The 20,351-nt window shown below is 39.2% G+C and overlaps 1 protein-coding gene across 2 annotated transcripts in view; it reads right to left on the bottom strand.

Annotated features, from left to right (window-relative positions):
* PIAS1 (protein inhibitor of activated STAT 1) overlaps positions 1 to 20,351 on the bottom strand; it is a 73,577-nt gene that overhangs the window by 36,018 nt on the left and 17,208 nt on the right. The window contains exons 1-2 of one of the 2 annotated variants that reach the window (XM_063313861.1): positions 13,211 to 13,234; positions 4,015 to 4,459 (exon numbers count right to left, since the gene is read on the bottom strand). In XM_063313861.1, the coding sequence (XP_063169931.1) occupies positions 4,015 to 4,456 (442 nt within the window). In that variant the 5' untranslated portion in view covers positions 4,457 to 4,459; positions 13,211 to 13,234. Of the gene's footprint in view, positions 1 to 4,014; positions 4,460 to 13,210; positions 13,235 to 20,351 lie in introns of those variants that run through there. The other variant, XM_063313862.1, reaches the window with a different exon arrangement.

The raw sequence follows: 20,351 nt of genomic DNA, 5'->3' as shown, positions 1-20,351 counted from the left end.
CATTACTAGGAGATGAACTTGACTCATGGGATATTCATCTTTTAATGTTACCAGTAAATAGTCTTTAAAAATGCAGGTAACTGCCTGTAATTCTGGTAATTTATTTTTTTAATTTTATTTTCTATCCTGCCTTTATTATTTTTATAAATAACTCAAGGCAGCGAACATACCTAATACTCCTTCCTCCTCCTATTTTCCCCACCACAACAATCCTGTGAGGTGAGTTGGGCTGAGAGAGGGGGGCTGGGCGAAGGTCACCCAGCCGGCTTTCATGCCTACGGCCGGACTAGAACTCACAGTCTCCTGGAGAACCAGGAGAACCATCTTTGTTATCAATGGAGACCCTTCACACTGTGCAAGATTACAGACATCTCCTTTAGAACGATCAGCTCATGTTCGAATAGTGGAACATGCTGGTTTCACTCCCATTTCTTCTGATGAATAAGTGGCTTAAGTAGCATGGTTATCAGTAGATAAAAGGTATTACATCCAGATGTGGCAAGTTTGGATTACCTGGAACACCAACAAAGGGACCGAACTCTATTTGTTTTAAACAAACCATCCGATGAGGCATCTGCAAACTAAGGCAGATAAAAAAATGTGTAAGAAAAACAAATTGGGCTTGGATTTGGAGTGGCATTCCATGTGCAAATATGCATCAAGATCAGTACTTAGCTTCTGTAACTATCTGGACTATACCAAGACTGTACTGTGACATTCAGTCAACATAATCAGATGTCACCATAGCTATTTTAATCAACATCTGTTAAAAAAATAGAAATACATTTTAGATTGTTATGGCAGGGAAGAATAATTCTGTTTTCTATACTGGATTGAACAGGACTTCATGAAAGCAGGCACAAACAGGACAAGTCAATTTATTCAACATTGGGATGATAAAAGGATTGCTGCAGAATACAGTTAAGTAGTATTTTCTACTATATAATTTGGAATACACAACCTCCATCTGAATTACAAGAGAAGAACAAGCACAAGTCTGTGTTAGAAAGGGAAGCCAGAAGTTTCAATCAGCTATACTTTTGCTACAGTTAAAGAAACTAACAACCACTTGTATCTCAAATACTGTGGTCCACCAAATCAACAGCTCAGTTGAGGCTGGACAAAATGTAAACCCCTCTACGTCAACATATTCACAGCCTTTTATTAGCAACCATATGGGCTCAGTGGGGGACAAAACAATTTGATGCTGGAAATGTTTTAAATAGAAACTGAATCCACGATTAGCAGGGAATTAATTCCATGCCATCTTACAATACTGAAGGATGAAATGATCCATCTTGTATACATAACGCATTCTTTTGTTTCAGTGTTGAAAGGCACCAAAAACGGCATAGTAATCAGACTGGTATTTAAAATTAAAATAAACTTGTCTTCCCCACTATACATTTCATTTTTAAAGCTAACAATTTCATTCAAAATATCAGCCAGAATCATAATATAAACTTGTTCCTCGTTACCTTAAAAGATGCTGACAAAGTTCTTTTATTGATCTTGAGAACACATTTAAAATAGAAGCCCCAAACCATTAATAACTGCTACCAAGCAGTACAGTATAGTATGGGAAACAGCAACTCTGGGAACTTATAAAGTGAGAATTTCAGAGAAAACATTGTTCAAATATAATTTATTTCCATCAACAAAAGAACATCTGTATCTTAAGAGTAACAACAAGAGGATATATATTTCTCAAGAGGCAGGAAGCCAGTCCTTCTGGTTCTCTTCAACAAGCCATCAAAATGATAGCAATATGTAAGCCTGAAAACCCAAATGTGTACTACGCCACAAAAGGGCCTGGAAAGGGGAAAGAAAGAAGTCAGAGACCCAGCAGAGCTGGCTGTAATCCAGACAGGAAGAGTTACAAGTGACTGGAATTTACATCAGCCATTTGGAAACTGAACGAACATTAAGAAACATGAGCATACTCCAAACACAAGAGAGACTTTTCAACAGACAATTTTGAGTTAACCTAATACATTAACAGGATTTAACAATTAGCCTCAAACAATTAACTGTGGTGGCACTGCATTTAAACATACCCCAAGGCAACCTCATGTTAATTTTCAAAAACATTTATCTGCACTTCTGTGTTTTACGAAACACTATTTCAAGTGTGAGTTCACGCTGCAGATCTGCACTGTCGGTCTGTAGTAGTGCTGGTAAGTGACCTCTTGCAAGAAAGCCACTGAAGGCTGCATTAGGACTTTGCAAAGTTCTCTTGGACAGGAATTATTTGGAATTTGCAATATTATATTGTTACCCTACTCTGTGCTTCTCACCAGAATTATCACCAGGCATCAATTTGGGGTTGAAAAAGCTCAATTAGTCTCCTCTTCCTAACTCAAAAGGACATAGTTTGAAAGCCAAATATTACAAACATGTAAGTGAAATCAGCTGAATTACCTGTGACATGGTTCGGAGTCTGCATTGCTATACAATGGCTTGAAGGGAGGGACAGATTCTTTAGGGATCTGCAAAGTTCCACATCAACATAACCCTGCCTGAGACAACCAGAAAGCCACAGCAAGATGGGCAGGTACCTGGAGCCCTTCATCTAAGGCAGGTGGCTCTCAGACATTTAAAGACATGGACCACGAATACTAATACCAATACCAACACTAATAATAGAAGATGTTCCACCCTAAACTCTCCTCTCCTCAAGGGTACACCATATATCGTACTTCTTCTGTTAGACTTCTGAAATGTTACTCACTCGATAGTTACATTTTGTTCTGCAGCTATAAGAATCTGCTCTCAGCTGACATCTGGCACACTGGACCAAGTATAAAACCTGTAACATCCCATTTTGCAACCTTTCTAATGATCAAACTTTTTTTTAGTTTTTTTTTTAGTTTTTATGGTTACCTAAGTATGCCTAAAAGCGCTCTCAACTGTGAGTGACATTTCATTTTATTTTATGACTATACTATGAACAATTTTATTTTATTTTAGACTTTGGCCAGTGATATATCTTAGATAGCTTCTGTATTCCTTATACTCTCTAGTTTGATAATGTGTGGTATATTTTATTTGATGCATTGTCTATCTAGGTTTTTTGTACTGTTTGTCACATTGCCTGCTCACTGACTGCAGTGATCAATAAACACAGCATACAGCAGTTTTCTTCAGTCTTGTGGCTCTGGACACACTGGAGTACAATTCCTATAATTTCCAGCCAAATTGTAATCTGATGCATTTAGGAAAGAGTAATAGTAATCTCTTATCTCAGTATCTTTACATAATGAGTTCAAAATTAAGAGAAAACCCATTAAGCAAAATGGTCTTAAAAATGACTGAAGTCTACAAACAGACATTCCTCCCTTTTGGAGCCTAAAAGATTTTTGGAAACTGTAAGTTAGCCCAAATTTTGTGCATGCAACAAGATGGCTAATAAAACATTCTGGTGAACTGGTGATTCCCACAGCAATACACCCAGTGCAAAATAAATTGGTACATAGGCTTCAAGTGTTCAAAGTCTTTCAAAACTTTGTCATCTTGATTGCTTGAGTGAATAAAACAGGAGTGCCATACTGCTAACATATGAGCAAAAATTTCTGAAATGGCAAACGACATTTTTAAAATTTATAGATTGAAGTCTTACTTTGACGTTTTCTTCAAATGCATTTGAGAACATTAGCAAGAAGCATTCTGCAATGATGGGCCAATAACTTATCTAATAAAATAATCTCTCATCAAATTGTTTGCTACTCAGTAATAATTTAACAGCTTACAATTACATATTTTGGCAATATTTGTACATATTCCTATCATGTTCACTCTGACTAAATTTCCTGCAAAAAATATGTCCCCCCCACCCCCGGTCCATCTTTCAATGTCAAGAAATCATTCCATCCAAACTGGAGGGAACAAGCTTTTGATCTGTGAGTTCGATTTGTCAAGGAAGAAAAGTATGAGATCCTTAAATGTATTATCTACGTCCTCATGCATATAATGATGGCATTTATAAACGTGAAAGTGACAATATTATTCCCTTACCTAGACTGGTTGGTTTTATCAGTTCATCCAACAAGTCATAAAATGGCAACTTCTGAAGCTTTATGTCTGGATGGACAGGGTGGAGTGCTGAGGTCAGATGGGGCAGGTCCAGTTCATGTTTAGGTCCCAGAAGAGAAACAGGAAGTAATGGTGAGGTTGCAGGGTGGCCATCAAAAGCAAGCTGTGGAATGGTAGAGGATGATAAAGGGGATGACATGGAAGTTGAGTGGACGCTAGGGATGGACAAGTCTGCAGATGTTATTATTTTTTGTGGGAACCGCCTCCTGTAAAGTTCTTTGATTTTCATTTGGACAGCAGGACTGCAGCCAGCCTTGAGCAAATGAAGAGCTTTAGTAAGGAGTTCGTGTTTGCGGCCGTGCTTGTTTCTTCCTGCGTATCCCAAAAGCACCTGCAGCTCAGACACTCGGAGGCTCATCACCATTTGCTTGAAGACAAACAAAAAGGCAAGACAACAGTTATTAAATCAGAGCTGTCTGTGAACATGACCCTGCAAAGAGTTAATCTATGCAAAGCATAGCTTTGCTCCAAGGAACATACAATCATCATCATCATCACCTTCATCATCATCACTTCATTAATATACTGCACTGGAAAAAATCCCCCTTCCCAATCATAAGTTCAGAACTTGATTAAGAAGCATGTTTTCTCTTGATCTCACAATACATTTCAGAAATAGTACATGTTATTATGGGCAACATTTGACAGAGGAGGGTCCTTTCAACATCAAATGATTGGTATGCCTGCAAACCCGCCAAAATCTGACAACCACTGAACTATAATATTGTATGTGGGGGGAAATTATAGAACAAAATAAAGTAAAATCCCAAGATGCTTCTCTAATGCAAACACGTAGTGTATTATTCAGCCTGAAACAAAATATATGAAGTAAGAGCTTAAGAATCTGGTAATATATTGCTAAACCCCAAACCCCATCATGCCAGAGTACATATGGCGGAATACAAAAGCATTTAATATCCTCTTAGGATATCCTCTTTGAAAAAGTCATCAAAATTATTTATCTTAAAGACATACAAGACAAGAGAGCAATTAATTAAGATAATCAGATAGTTAAATGACACCTGAAGACAAAAACACAGTGGGATAGAAATGTGAAAGTGAGAGCCAGTGTGGTGTCATGGTTAAAGCACCAGGCTAGAAACCGGGAGGCCATGAGTTCTAGTCCTTAGGCACAAAGCCAGCTGGGCGGCCTTGGGCCGGTCACTCTCCCTCAGCCCTAGGAAGCAGGCAATTGCAAGACACTTCCAAAAAACCTTGCCAGAAAACTGCCTGGAGGAGTCAAAAATAGACTTGAAAGCACACATACACATACAAAGTGAAAAGCAAATAATGAAATGAAATTATCTACTACAATTCCATTGTTTACCATATCATACTTCATTAAATAATTTACAATTCCATTTTATTTTATCTTAAGATTGCATTTTGTATCCTATCTATACATCCCATCAAAAAGAGTAAACTGCAGCAGAGGTGAGTGCTGATGCGATGCTTGTCTGCGCTTCCTCAAATGCAACTGCCATGACTCACTAAGTCAAGAGATTTAGGAGCATTTCATCTGCTTGAATTCCCAAACCTTTTCTTATGAGGCTTATGGATCTGAATGTCTGAATCCATTTTACATTGGGCTGGTTTATAAATGTTTCTTTTTACTTTTTTCTACAATTTTATTTCATGTTTTTAAATTTTTCAAAAAATTTGTAATAGCCTATTTTTTTTTCTTGACCTACAGAAAAATTAGTCTGTGCATGTGCCTATTCTCTTTTAAATGGTTAAAGATCTGTTGAGCGTATGGACAAATTAAAACTATAAAAATGAACCTTATTTCAAGAAATAAAAGTTATTAAGGTAATGACACCTTGATTTACTTCAAAGTGTCATTACATTAATAGCTTTTAAATTATTTTAAGCAGATTAGTAAAATATTAAGAAATTTGCTCTGGGAAAGCAAATCTCTAGATTCCATTTATCCAAATTATCATATGATGAAGGATGTGACTTTTTTGATTTTCAGCTTTATCCCTAAGCATATATTCTGACTTCAACTTCTCTATGGAATGCTAGTGATAAAGAAAAAAGAACACTATAGGCACAATTAGAAAGTTATTATGTGACTCCATGGTTGTCATGGTTGAGGGCTTGCTGTCAGTTCTACTGTACTATTTGCACATAAGGCTGCAAAGCATATATGAGTTCAACCCTTGTCAAAATGACAAACTGACATCTTGTGACCATCCCTGACTGAAAATAGCAGGTAAATTTGGGGGGAGGGGGAATCACAGGTAAGTAGAGGTATTAATACTTAGATCATCTTATTGACAATCATGTTTTTAAACCATCTTAGTTAATGCTAAAAAATCTGGATTGCCTAAAATAGAGAAATGGCAGTATATTCCATTAAAGTATCTTCTGTTTTCACAATTTGGTTTAAATGCTTTAGTGATATCTAAAACTTTTGCATTACTGTCAGTACTGAGATGTTTGCGGACAGTTCTTAATCTACACTACTGTTTTTATAAACAACTAAAGTGCACTGCTTAAGCAGATCTTAGTTATTTGCAAGAACTCTAGAACAAAGTGATGGAAAATCACATATTGACCATGTCAAGCATGTTTCTGAAGGAGAGACTTCATTTTCTTTCACATGTACTATATTGGACACCTCGGGGTTAGCTGTCTATCTCATTATCTTGAAAATATAAAAATAACTCCTGAGTCAGTTTGAACTGGCAGTAAATAAATATAATACATAAAATGGAAGAGGTGACACCCATATGAATATCCATAATTTTGAGAAAATAAAACTCAAACTCTTCTACAACAAACTGTCAACAGAAAGCTGGAGCTGCGCAGACTTAAAGCCAGCTAGACTCTACTTCCATCTGCCCAATGCAGTCTGCTGAAAGAGCAACCCCATCACAATCCAAACCACCGTCCAAAAGCACAAATACCACCAGGCTGAGCACAAATACAAATCCCTAGCAGTGAATTACTATGAACAGTCAACTTCCAAAACAATGATTGTTCGAAAATGCAACATTCACCTTAGGAAACAGAAAAGCCTCAAGGCACCTTTTTTAAGGCACTAAAGATAACTTACACTACAAACAGAAAGAAATTTTAAAAAAAAAAAAAACCTTGGTAGTAACTCAAGTGCCCAAGGCAGCAAATTGCAAATTCCAGATTGGTCATGTTAAGTAAACAGCTGCATCAGGGTATTTACCCTGCCTTAAAGCTGAGGCACAAAAGGAAGCAACTGTAAAAGCAGCAGCTTTTCTTTGGATGAAATGGGACAGGGAACAGTAAAACAAAACCAAGATATGCATAATTACACATAATATTCATTCCGAATATTTAATACTGGTGGCCACATGTTTATTTATTTAGTTCCTCCACTCTACATATCATCAAGTTTCTACTCTTAAACATCACCACTGGAAATTCTTGATATTTTGCATGTGAGTCATAGCCTCTTCTATTTCCCTCATCATCTATAGTGAAAACAGTGCATGAATTATAAAATCATAGGATTGGAAGTGACCATGAAGGTCTTCCAGTCCAACCCCTGCCCAGGCCAAGAATCTTTAGGTCATCCCAAACTGCTGTACAGCCTTTGCTTGAAAACATCCAGGCATGGAACCCCCAGCAGTCCAGGAAGCAGGCTGTTCCACTTCTGAATACTTCTCACATGCAAAAAATCCCTCTTTATTTTGAGTTTGGATCTCTCTCTGTAAAGCTCCCACCCACTGGTTCTTGTCCTACCCTTGAATGCTGTGGAATAGGAATCCACACCCTCTTCTCTGTAACAACTGTTCAAGAACTGGAAGACTGATAGACAGACAGACAGACAGACAGACAGCCGCCTTTCCTAGCCGCCTTATCTTTAAGCTTCAACAGTTCCTTCATCTGTTCTTCATAGGACTTAGCTTCTAAGACCCTCACTCTTTTTCTTGCTCTTCTCTGCACCCTTTCTTGTTCCTCAGCATCTGTCTCGTATTGTGGCAATCAAAACGGGACACAATATTCCACATGAAGTCTGACCAGTGCGGCATAGGGCAGAACTATCATTTTCTCGTAATCTCAACATTTTACAGATAGTCTTCACTTAACAACCATTCATTCAGTGACCATTTGAAATTCCAATGGCTGAAAAAATGGATTTGCAACCAGTGCCCAAAATTACCACTGTTGCAGCACCTCCCCAGTCACGTGATCACAAGTCAGGTGGTTGGCAGCCCACCCGCACTTATGACTGCAGGGGCGCTTCAATGCCCCCACCTGCCTATCTCCCCCATCTCTGCCCTTTTGGAAGCCCTGCACCCTGCCTTGCGGGGCAGCCAGCAGACCCAGAGCTGCACGGTTCCAGGTCTGCTTGCCGCCCCACAAGGCAGGGTGCAGGGCTTCCAAAAGGGCAGAGATGGGGGAGATAGGCAGGTGGGGGGAGTTGAAGGCAGTGTTTGGGGCTGGGAGGGACCAAGCCTGGAATGGCTTGGATTGGGGGGGAGCTCAGGCTAATGACCAGTAAAATTCACTTGATGGCAGCAAGGGGAGTTGCCAGGATTGCTATCGCTAAGTAGTGCCATCTTGCTTTACAACCACATTGCTTAGCAATCGAAATTCCAGGCTCAATTACCATCATTAAGTGAAGACTACCTGTACCTCTGTGGATGCAGCCCAAGATTTGGCAGCTGCAGCACACTGCAGGCTCATGCTTAATCAGGATACAGGATCACCAAGGTAGCCAAGTCCTTCTCACAAGTACTCCTGCTGAGCCAGGTACCACCTATCTTGTACCTGTATGTCTGATTTTCCTACCTAAGAATCTATGTATGCTAGCCTGGAATGCAGGCTAGAGGTCATTCAGTTTTTTTAAAAACATATAAATGAACTTCATATGTTGGATAATAATCCAGGATGGCAGGATACATGCAAGAATACAAATGTAATACTTGTTTTCCTTAAACCAAAGATGTCTTTTCCCATGAGGACTCAGAAAAAGATGTGACTCCTTTAAGGAGCCACAGACAAGTGCACAACTGTATGCTCCAAAGCACCCTTCTGCCTTTGAATCTGCACAATCCTAGGATCTAGCTCTTAAAGAAAATGCCAATCTTCACTCCCATCTAAGATTTAACTCCAGACATTTTTGCAATCATGTCCCACCTATCACAACAACGCTGATCATGAGTAACATGCAGTCAGTGCCTTCTAAAGTAAAACATTATCCACTAAGTATTTCCTGTTTGGCTACATAACACAATTCTGTGTAGGGACTAATTGCATTATTCAAAGAATCACATCAATTCCACTCCACCTTGTTCTGCTGTTCTTGCCTGCTCTGGACCAGGTTCACATTCTTGGCAGATAAAGCCAAGTCATCTACCAGCATTTCCGATATATGAAGATGGATGGCCAAGTACCTGATGATTTACTATCTGCTTCATTTTTTATTTTTATTTTTTGTGCCTTCAAGTCAGTGTTGATTCCTGGTGACTGCCTGGACTAGTCCTTGCAGTTTTCTTGGCAAGATGAAGTGTTTTGGTCTCCTTTCTAGGGTTGAGAGAAAGTGACTGGCCCAAGGTCACCCAGCAAGCTTTGTGCCTAAGGTGGAACTAGAACCCACAGTCTCCTGGTTTCTAGCCTGGTGCCATAACCACTTCACCAAACTGGCCCTCTATCTGCTTCATTTAGTTCTCTCATTTACTTATTTAAAAAAAGGATATACTACTCACTTTCTTAATGGCTAAGGACTATGCAAAGCTACAAAAATATTCTTTTTGCCATTCTAACAAGAGTATGGAAGAAAAACCTATCCCATTTAGAGACGTGGAAGCTCAGGAGAAAAATCAAAACCAATGTTTAAGTATCCTTGGGATTATTTTCCAAACCAATGCTGGAAGGGGCACTCATGTTGACTAGGTTGCCAACTTAGGCCAAAGAACTACCACAGCAATTCTATAGTATAATTACTCACAAGGCAGTAGGTATCTACTCATAGCCATTAAACGTTTTCAGGCAAAGAAAGGCCTTAGTGCAACTACTATTTCTGTCAGCCATCAGTCTATATTCTAGCTTTAGTCCACTGGAATCTGTTCAATCTAAATTCCTTAGTTCTTTATTTGGTACTTCCAAATGCATCTCAGACGTGGCTCTTAGGCTAGAATCAGGGCTGATTAGAGTGAAAACAAAAGCCTGGCTAGTAATATTAAACTATTGGCTGAAACTCATCAATCAGCCTGCTGGGTTGCTCCACTCTGTTTTAAATGATACCTTTCAGTCTACTTGGAAAAAGCCCCTTAAGCAGAAGCTACTCTCATGTAGCCTCTCCTAGACCACATCTTAGTTGGTCTCAGGCAAACTGCTGATTGCCCAATGATTACTTGAAATTGGGTTGCAGCATAATTTGAGCTTTTGCATGAACAATTAATTAGAGAGGCATGGCTCCCTATCTTTATTCTCTGACTCATTCAAACTACCAATGGGCCTTTACTACTGCTCACTGTAATGCCCTCCTGTCAATCAGCATTTTACAAGCAGATATTGCAGTCTCCCTATGGCTCATAATCTCTGCCTGTGCAGCACAGAAAAAGCAGGATCAATTACATACATTCTTTTACTCTATAGGTTTTACGCAATATTGCGCCAAAACCAATTTCTCCCCTTTTAGCAGCAATCCCTAGTCAATCAGATATCTTCTACACCGATTTTCTGCTTGCTGATAAGGTCTTTCACACAATATATAATATTGTGAAATTCTGTTATTTAGTATCAAGAACCCAGCAAGGGTCCATAGTAGAAAATAAGATTGATTGCTGTATGTGCTTATTTATTGTTTATCTACCTTTCTTTTCCTTTTATCTGCTGGTTAAAGGCAGTAATAAATTTAAAAATTAGAACATTTATATGACCACCCTACTCAAAAAATGTGACATTAGGTGGCATACAAAATCTTTAAATAAAAATACAAAAGAGAAATAACACATACCACTAAAGCAAACTATATCAATTAATTGGTGTTTGTGACTAAAATGTATTACATCTCAGCAACTGAAAATTCTACTGAACCTGACCCAAGCGTCCGGGTTGTGTTCCATCAAACTGTGAAGAAATAATCTGAATCAAGCAGAACAAAGTGGGGACCCTATCAGGAACCAACAGATCAGGAATATCCAGCCACACCTACTGCTTAGTCCTGCAGCTCTTGATGTCCCCAGGCCAGCTTGGAATGGGGAACACAATCCCCTCCCTGCTCCAAGTATGGAAGCATTACAGTAGCATTGAGGTTGGAGGGGCTGCAGTAGGAAGGAAACATGTTTCCATCTCAGGGACCCCATTGTCCACATCCCACAGAAGGACAAGAAGCAAAACTGATTCCTAAAATCAGCCAGCCCCATGAAGTGTATGTTTTTAAAGATAATAACCAGTGGCGCTGCAGGTTAAGCCGCTGAGCTGCTGAGCTTGCCGATCGGAAGGTCGGCGGTTTGAATCCGCATGACGGGGTGAGCTCCTGTTGCTAGTCCCAGCTCCTGCCAACCTAGCAGTTTGAAAACATGCAAATGTGAGTAGATTAATAGGCACCACTCCGGTGGGCAGGTAACGGTGTTCCACTTAGTCATGCCAGCCACGTGACCACGGAAGTGTCTACGGACAAACGCCGGCTCTTCAGCTTTGAAACGGAGATGAGCACCGCCCCCTAGAGTCGGACACGACTGGACTTAATGTCAAGGGAAACCTTTACCTTTACCTTAACCTTCCTCCAGTTTTTGCTCAAGTCTTGTTTTTAGGAAAATCTTATTGATTTTATTATGTTTAAATTATATCTTATTATAATTGATTGAATTTGTTGGTGTCTTCATCTCTGGCCAGCAGAGTAGAGTTGAACATACTATGCAAGCAGCTATTCAACACTATTTTTCAATTGATTTCCTCTCTTTTTGGGGGGTATCTCTGGATCTTCGGAGTCTTTGATTTTAATATACAGTACATCCCCTGCTTTCTGTACTGTTTTTTATTGCAAGCTTTCTTCTTAAATTCCATTGTATTTTATTCCTGCTCATGCTTTATTTTTTAGGTAAATCTCCCTGAAAACGCTGGAAAGGCTAGATAGCCTCTCCATTCAAACAGCACAACTTGGGGGTCCTTCTGGACTCACGTCTCCTGCGCCAGTTGAGCCTGCTCCTGGATCAGAAGACTCTGCTCACAGTTACTCACGCCATGACCACCTCCCAAATGGACTACTGCAATGCGCTCTACATGGGGCTGCCATTGAAGAGTATCCGGAAGCCACAACTGGTTCAAAATGTGGCGGCGCAGGCAGTTATGGGCGCCCATAGAGTGGCACATGTTACACCTCTGCTCCGTGAGCTGCACTGGTTACCAGTTTACTTCTGGGTCCAATTCAAGGTGCTGTCTGCTTAGTCCTGTCTGCTAAGAAATTTCATCTGACAGGACCCAGGAGGTGAGCCTGTTCTGCCATAATACCTGTCCTTTGGAACATCATCCCCTCACTCGCCAGTGAGATCAGACCAAAACTTATTGGCCTTCCACAGAGGTTGCAAGACATGTTTTTTCCAATAGCCTGGGGATCTCCTGGGATCAGGGAGCCCACGAGGAGGCTCTACTATGTCAGTTTTTAAACACTCTCCTAGGTTTTATGCATGTACTATCTTCCTACATCCAATTAAGTCTTGATGTGTGCTCCAAATTATAAAACCTAGAACAAAATGGATCAGTCTGGTGAGTGCTTTGGTTGGTTGTAGCATAGATGGATAATAGCTGTTTTCCCTCTAGCTTGTGTAAAGAAGACACTGGTAGGATTCTGAAAAGATGAGTTAAGAACACAAGATGCATTCTACCAACATGCAGAGATCTAAAATTGAAGACTAAGAAGTGACGCATTCCATTCATCAAATGGAAAGAACTAACGAACTCGTACGACACGTAAATTTTATGCAGAATATGATAATTTACAAGTACTATCAATAGCATATGCAACCTTCCTGAGCTTTCCTAACAACATAGCCCAGACTTGTAATAGGACAAACCTAGACAGGTTTCAGATACCAAAATCAAGCCTACAATTCCTACAAAATGTTTCAGTTTCAAAACAGCTGTTGAGGGTGCTAAGCTAAAAATAAAACAATTTGTTCCATCCTACCTCTTCTAGCAGCTTCTTTCTCTTTCACCTGAAAAGCAAAGACAACTTTCCTTGATGAAGTTGCAAATTCAGGGGTCAGGGAAAGAGGAAAAAAAAGCTTTGTTAAAAGCACCCCGTACTTACAGTCACTACCTCATTTGTACATAAAGTTAAGGCAAGGTATTTAAGCAAGTTATTCAAGAAGCCACTGTGGCTTGGTTTGAACATAATGCTAAGCTATAGTAAATGCATTCTCACATCACAGTAAGCCAAAAACAATCAGACCAATGCCTTAATTTATATCAGCCAGGCTTCTGTGTGCCAATGTTTAGGGTGGTGTCATCTTTCAAACATGCAAGAATGCACAGGCTATTATATTATGCATTATCTAGTGTTCCTTGGATCCCCCAAATCCACTGTCCAAGACAAATCTTTCTGCTTGCCTCCAGAGCAAACCAATCTTTCTACCACAATTCAACTCTCCTTTAAGATTCATTTAAAATTAATGGAACAGCCGAGTTCCAGCATTACTTCATTTTATTTCAATGGGGCTATGTAAAGAATACTCTCCCTGTGCCTCTAAAATGTAATGACGAATGCCTATATTGAGTTGCAAGTGAAGATTTATTTACTGTCTAAATTTTATGGTTATCTCTGATGTTAAACAAGGTTGTGGAATATAACAGTCTTCATTTTAGTGCTAGAAAAATCAAGTCATCTCTGCTAGCATTTTCAGTCTTTACTACCCCAATCAAATTTAGCCATGCAGATGGGAGCTGTTTTACTTTGCTATTTGTTAGTCTAGTTTAAGGACAAGTAATTGCAGAAAAATACATTAGCATTAGACACAGTCCTGGCGAGGACTGTGGACTGCCTACGCAGAAAATTAAAATAATTGTACAAGAATCAAGACAAAAGGCCAAAACAAAGATAATATACTTCCAGGGAGTTGAGAAAAGCTAGTGAGATTAATTTTGCTTTTGTTACTTAAACTCTCGAGCCCCCACCTCCAGCCTTTGACAGGGGGAATAGTGCCATTAGTTAGGAAGCCATCACCGGCATCTATTGGTCTGTCAATCACTGAAAAAGACATGTGTTTATTTATTATTTATTTAAATTTATTGGCCGCCCAACTCCAGGAGACTCTGGAAACTGTAGTTTCAGCACAGCAGCTCCAGCACATTAATGGCATTTTCTTTGTATCCAAATATATACAAGCTCAAAGAATGTGTTTAGCATTTGCTAGTCAGTTCTCTGCTGTCCACAATTGCTCGGTTCTAAAAAAAAAGGAGCTATTCAACCAGCTTCCATATATCCAGTAGAAGAGCTCTAAGAAGAAAAATTCAGGATTTCTTCAAGTATTTAAGAGATAAAGAGATGTTATTGTGAGATGCATGTGGGAGATTATGTTAAAAGAAAAAGAACTGAAACTGGTGCTGTACAGCTGTGGCAGGGAGAAACCTTTTGGCTGCTATCTGTGGACTGAGGCAAAGGCATACCACTTAGGAAAAAAAAGGTCTTACTGGAGGAGAAAAGGGTCACGGACAAAAATGAGGAATCCAAGCACATCTACTCTGTCCTTGCGAACAAGAGAAACATGGCATCAACTGCCAGCTGGCAGGGAGTTTTGTCTTGCAAGGAAGGAAAGGTACAAGCAGAAGCTTATACCAGTGACAGTCAGAAAGTTTGAAGACAGATTTCTGCAAGCAGCATTCACAGCTGCTCTGAACAAGAGTAGAGGAAACAACAGAGGATGCAAGATTATGGATTGGAATGGCAGATGGGACTCAAGAAGGGGGCGGGAATGCAGGGATTAAAACTGCAAGCAGCAAAATCAAGGCATGAGAGGAACTAAGAGGAAGATGGATAAAGGGTGGTGGGGAAAGAGGCACCCAAAAGACTTTAGAGCAGAGAGTAGTGCTGAGAAAGAAAGACAAAAGCAAAACCACTTAGGAGAACTTGTCATTGAATATTAAGTTTCATACCTGCAGAAATTGCTTTCAGCCACTCAAAAATAACAGTATTTCAAAACATTGAATTCAACATTCATTCTGAGCAGAGTTTATATTCTACAGGTACTGTAGTCCTTGTTGAATGACCACTCGTCCAGCAATGGTTATAAGTTAAGACAGTGCTGAACGAGGGGGACTTATACCAGGTCCTCATAGTTGTGGCCATTGCAGAGTCCCTGGGGTCACGTGATTGCAATTCAGGCGCTTGGCAACCGACTTGCAATTATGACACTGCAGCGTCCCGTGGTCACATAATTGCCATTTGTGACCTTCACTGCTGGCTTCTGACAAGCAAAGTCAGTGGGGAAGCTGGCAGGCAGTTGCAAAAGGCGATCGCATGACCATGCGACTCTGCAACCATGTGGGATTCGCCTAACAATGGCAACTGGGACTGCCGCAACTGCTGTCGTAAGTTGGCGCAATCACATCATGTGCTTTACGACGTCACTTGGCCACTGAGTTGCAGGTCCCAATTACCATAGGTAAACAAGGACTACCTGTACTATCAAAACACTCTAAAATAATCCTGAGATTCACAACCCTTCACCCCATAGGATTTGTGTGTAATAAGCATGACTTGGTTTTGTAAAGAAGCCTAAATAATCTGGGATTTTGGCAGTTCAAATGCAAGAAAAGCAACCGGAAAATAAGAATCACGAGGCTGCATCAGACCAAAGGCCATCTAGTCCAGGAGTCTCTTGCACAGTGGCCAAAAGATTATCCTTGGGAAAGCCTACAATATGGTCTGAAGCACAAGAGAGTTCCCCCAGTTTGACACCCCAGGAATATTATACAAAAAAGTTCTCCACATCCTTTCTTTACTCTACAAATACATACTCGTATCCTTTGTCCTCCCCTCTCCATGTTTCTATACTAAAAAATCCAAAACATGACCTTTCTTCTTGGAGAGTTGCTCCTGCCTCATGCCTGTTTTAATAGACCTTTCTTGCACTTCCTTTAATTACAATTAAATTATATTTTTTCTAAGAGCAGGGCACTTATTAGTTCAATCAAAACTATTCCATACATTTATATCAATGCATCGTAAAGTAGTAGTTTCACTTGCATTTTTATTCTAATGGTGTTCAACATGAAATTTCTATTGTCCACCGAAGCCACACACACATTTATAGTATGGCAGGATTCTTTGCTCCAGCCGTCACCTCTACAATGTCATCCCTCCACCTTGCCCTTGGTCGGCCCCTCGTCCTTTTGCCCTCCACTCTCCCTAGCATCAGCATCTTCTCCAGGGTGTCCTGTCTTCTCATTGTGTGGCCAAAGTATTTCAGTTTTGCCTTGAATATCATTCCCTCAAGTGAGCAGTCTGGCTTAATTTCCTGGAGGATGGACTGGTTTGATCTTCTTGCAGTCCAAGGCACTCTCAGCATTTTCCTCCAACACCACAGTTCAAAAGCATCTATCTTCCTTCTCTCAGCCTTCCTTATGGTCCAGCTCTCGCAGCCATATGTTACTACGGGGAACATCATTGCTTTAACTATGTGGGCCTTTGTTGTCAGTGTGATGTCTCTGCTCTTAACTATTTTATCGAGATTTGTCATTGCTCTCCTCCCAAGAATTAAACGCCTTCTGATTTCTTGGCTGCAGTCAATGTCTACAGTAATCTTTGCGCCTAGAAATACAAAGTCTGTCACTGCCTCTATGTTTTCCCCCTCTATATCAATCAAGCTGGTTGTCATAATCTTGGTTTTTGGGGGGTTTAGCTGCAAGCCAGCTTTTGCACTTTCTTCTTTCACCTTCGTCATGAGGCTCCTCAGTTCCTCCTCGCTTTCAGCCATCAAAGCGGTATCATCTGCATATCTGAGATTGTTAATGTTTCTTCCAGCAATCTTAACCCATCTTGGATTCATCCAGCCCAGCACGTCACATGATGTGTTCTGCGTACAAGTTGAATAAGTAGGGTGAGAGTATACAACCCTGCCGTACTCCTTTCCCAATCTTAAACCAGTCTGTTGTTCCATGGTCTGTTCTTACTGTTGCTACTTGGTCGTTCTACAGATTCCTCAGGAGGCAGACAAGATGACTTGGTATCCCCATACCACTAAGAACTTGCCACAATTTGTAATGGTCCACACAGTCAAAGGCTTTAGAATAGTCAATAAAACAAATAGATGTTTTTTCTGAAACTCCCTGGCTTTTTCCATTATCCAGCGGATATTGGCAATTTGGTCCCTAGTTCCTCTGCCTTTTCTAAACCCAGCATGTACATCTGGCAATTCTCACTCCATGAATTGCTGGAGGCTACCTTGCAGGATCTTGAGCATTACCTTACTGGCATGTGAAATGAGTGCCACTGTTTGATAGTTCGAACATTCTTTAGTGTTTCCCTTTTTTGGTATGGGGATATAAGTTGATTTTTTCCAAACTGATGGCCATTCTTGTGTTTTCCAAATTTTCTGGCATATGGCATGCATCACCTTGACAGCATCATCTTGCAAGATTTGAAACAATTCAGCTGGGATACCTTCGTCTCCTGCTGCCTTGTTAGCAGTGCTTTTCAAGGTCCAATCAACCTCACTCTTCAGGATGTCTGGCTCTAACTCAGTCACCACACTGTCAAAGCTATCCCTGATATTGTTATCCTTCCTATACAGGTCTTCCACATATTCTTGCCACCTTTTCTTGATCTCTTCTTCTTCTGTTAGGTCCTTGCTATCTTTGTTTTTGATCGTACCCATTTTTACCCGGAATTTACCTCCAATGTTTCTAATTTTCTGGAAGAGGTCTCTTGCCCTTCCTATTCTATTGTCTTCTTCCACTTCTGCGCATTGCTTGTTTAAAAATAATTCCTTATCTCTTCTGGCTAACCTCTGGAATTTTGCATTTAATTGGCCATATCTCCCCCTATCACTGTTGCCTTTGCTTTCCTTCTTTCTTGGGCTACTTCTAGTGTCTCAGCAGACAGCCATTTTGCCTGCTTGGTTTTCTCTTTCTTTGGGATGTATTTTGTTGCCGCCTCCTGAATAATGTTGCGAACTTCTGTCCAGAGTTCTTCCGGGACCCTATCTACTAAGTCCAGTCCCTTAAATCTATTCTTCACCTCCACTGCATATTCATTAGGAATATTTTGGATGGATGGATGGATGGATGGATGGATAGATATCTAAATAGATAGTAAATAGATATCTATATATCTATTTATATATAAATACATATATTTATGGATAGATTATCTAAATAGATATATAATAGATATCTATCTAAATAATTATACTTTTCATAATTTCATAATTTAAATGTTTTATGGCAATCTGCTATATACTGAATTTTGTGCTGCTATAGTCCATGTTTCTGAGGAGAGGCCATGGTCCAGTGAGATTCTAGCAGAAAGACTTTGTCAGAACTTGAATGGACAGTTGCCATGTCAGTGACAGAGAAGCCATTTTTTCCAGCCCTTTTCCACCAGGCTCTCACTGGTTTCTGTCCTCACTTCAATGCTGTCTCCAGAGACTTAGATAGCCTCAGTAATATAGGATAAAAAATTCCCATCAAGAACAAAATTAGTTTTATTAATATCTTGTTCATCATATTGTTTAAGGACAAGGAATTACTAAGCCACTAACAGAACATATACTGGTCAATTAATGCCTGAAAAACATAAAATGTATTTGTGCACAAAGCCTGTTCAAACTAATGTTAATCTGCTTTCAGTTCTTTTAAATAGGTGTAAATAAGTATATACTATTCTTGGACTATTTACCGGTATTCCATTAAAAAGGAGTTAATACATATTTATTGTTATGCATAATATTTAAACCACACTATTTATACCTTGCTGAGTTTTGTGTCTTAATTAAAAATTCAATTATTTTTGGTTATTGTCAAAACAGTAAATATCTAAAAATGGTAAAATTAAAACTGCATATATTTTAACTAAATTGCATATATTTTAATTTTGTTCAACTAAATCTGCACTGATCTGAGGTAGTGCAAATATTTTCAGAAAACTCACTGCTGTCCCTAGTATTAAACTGTTTCCTAAACTGGTATTTTTATGCACACTAGATCAATGGATGAGTTTACTGTTTTATTTTCTTTAACAGGACTCTGTGTCCTCTGTGATATATAGAACATATAGTATACAGTAGGTTTCTTTCTCCACTGTATAGATTTAATATGCTAGAGGAAACTTTTTGGATCTGGAGGATTTGGAGTAACAGTAAAGTTATTCCTTAGCATCTGTTAGAGAAAAGTCTTCTACTCCTGATACAGCAAGATTCATCTGAGTTAGTAATCACTGATGCCATAAGGCAAAAAAATTGGAGAAAGCATTCAAGTTAGAGATCATCTCAAGCAGCTTTAGCCAATGGACTTCACAGGTATTTATGGCATAAGGGAACAAAAGAAGAACCTGAAGGGACATACTAAAAAGGAAGTCTGTTAAAAATTTGGAATCCCTTAAAAGCAAAGATAAGTCCCACAATTTCAATACTAGCATCACTGTGAAAAGTTTTTTATTTCCAAGATAATTACAGTAAGAAAGATTCGATTACACATGCCAACATGATACATCTGGATTCAAGAAACAGACTAAAGAGTTGCATAATGAAGGAAGAAATCTACCATGATTAATGTACGTGCAAATAAATGGAAAAATAAAAAGCGATTTTAAAGAAGGAAGGACCCTAAGAAAGATGACAGAATTTGAAATACTTATACAGAATCAAGCTCATTTATTAAGACACATTGACAAATTGCTATTTATATATGATATGAAGACAGAACAAATGCAAAACTGTATAATAAAATGGATGCAAAATTTCGAAGAAGCAGTAAGAGCAGAACAATGGGAAGATCTATGGAAAAAAAATCAATAAAATTTACACCAAGCTACACTCTGAGGGAAAATGGGTATAAAATGTTACATAGATAGTATGTAACTCTGTCAACAATTGTCAAGATGGATAAACCATATAACAATAAACAGTGGAAACGCCACAACACTGAAAGAACGTTTTATCATATGTGGTGGTTATGCAAAAAAACTCAAAAGGACTAGAAAGAAACACACCAAAACATTCAGAAAACTGTGAAAATAAAATTTGAATCAAAACCACAAATATTTCATTACGTATGATCCCAGAGAATATAAACGAAAGGGATCATAATTTATCAAGATATATGCTGACAGC

This window comes from Candoia aspera, chromosome 13 (assembly GCF_035149785.1).
Source record: "Candoia aspera isolate rCanAsp1 chromosome 13, rCanAsp1.hap2, whole genome shotgun sequence".
Taxonomy (NCBI): domain Eukaryota; kingdom Metazoa; phylum Chordata; class Lepidosauria; order Squamata; family Boidae; genus Candoia; species Candoia aspera.
Note: the sequence above shows the minus strand (reverse complement) of the source record. Positions and strands in the feature narration are given on the sequence as shown.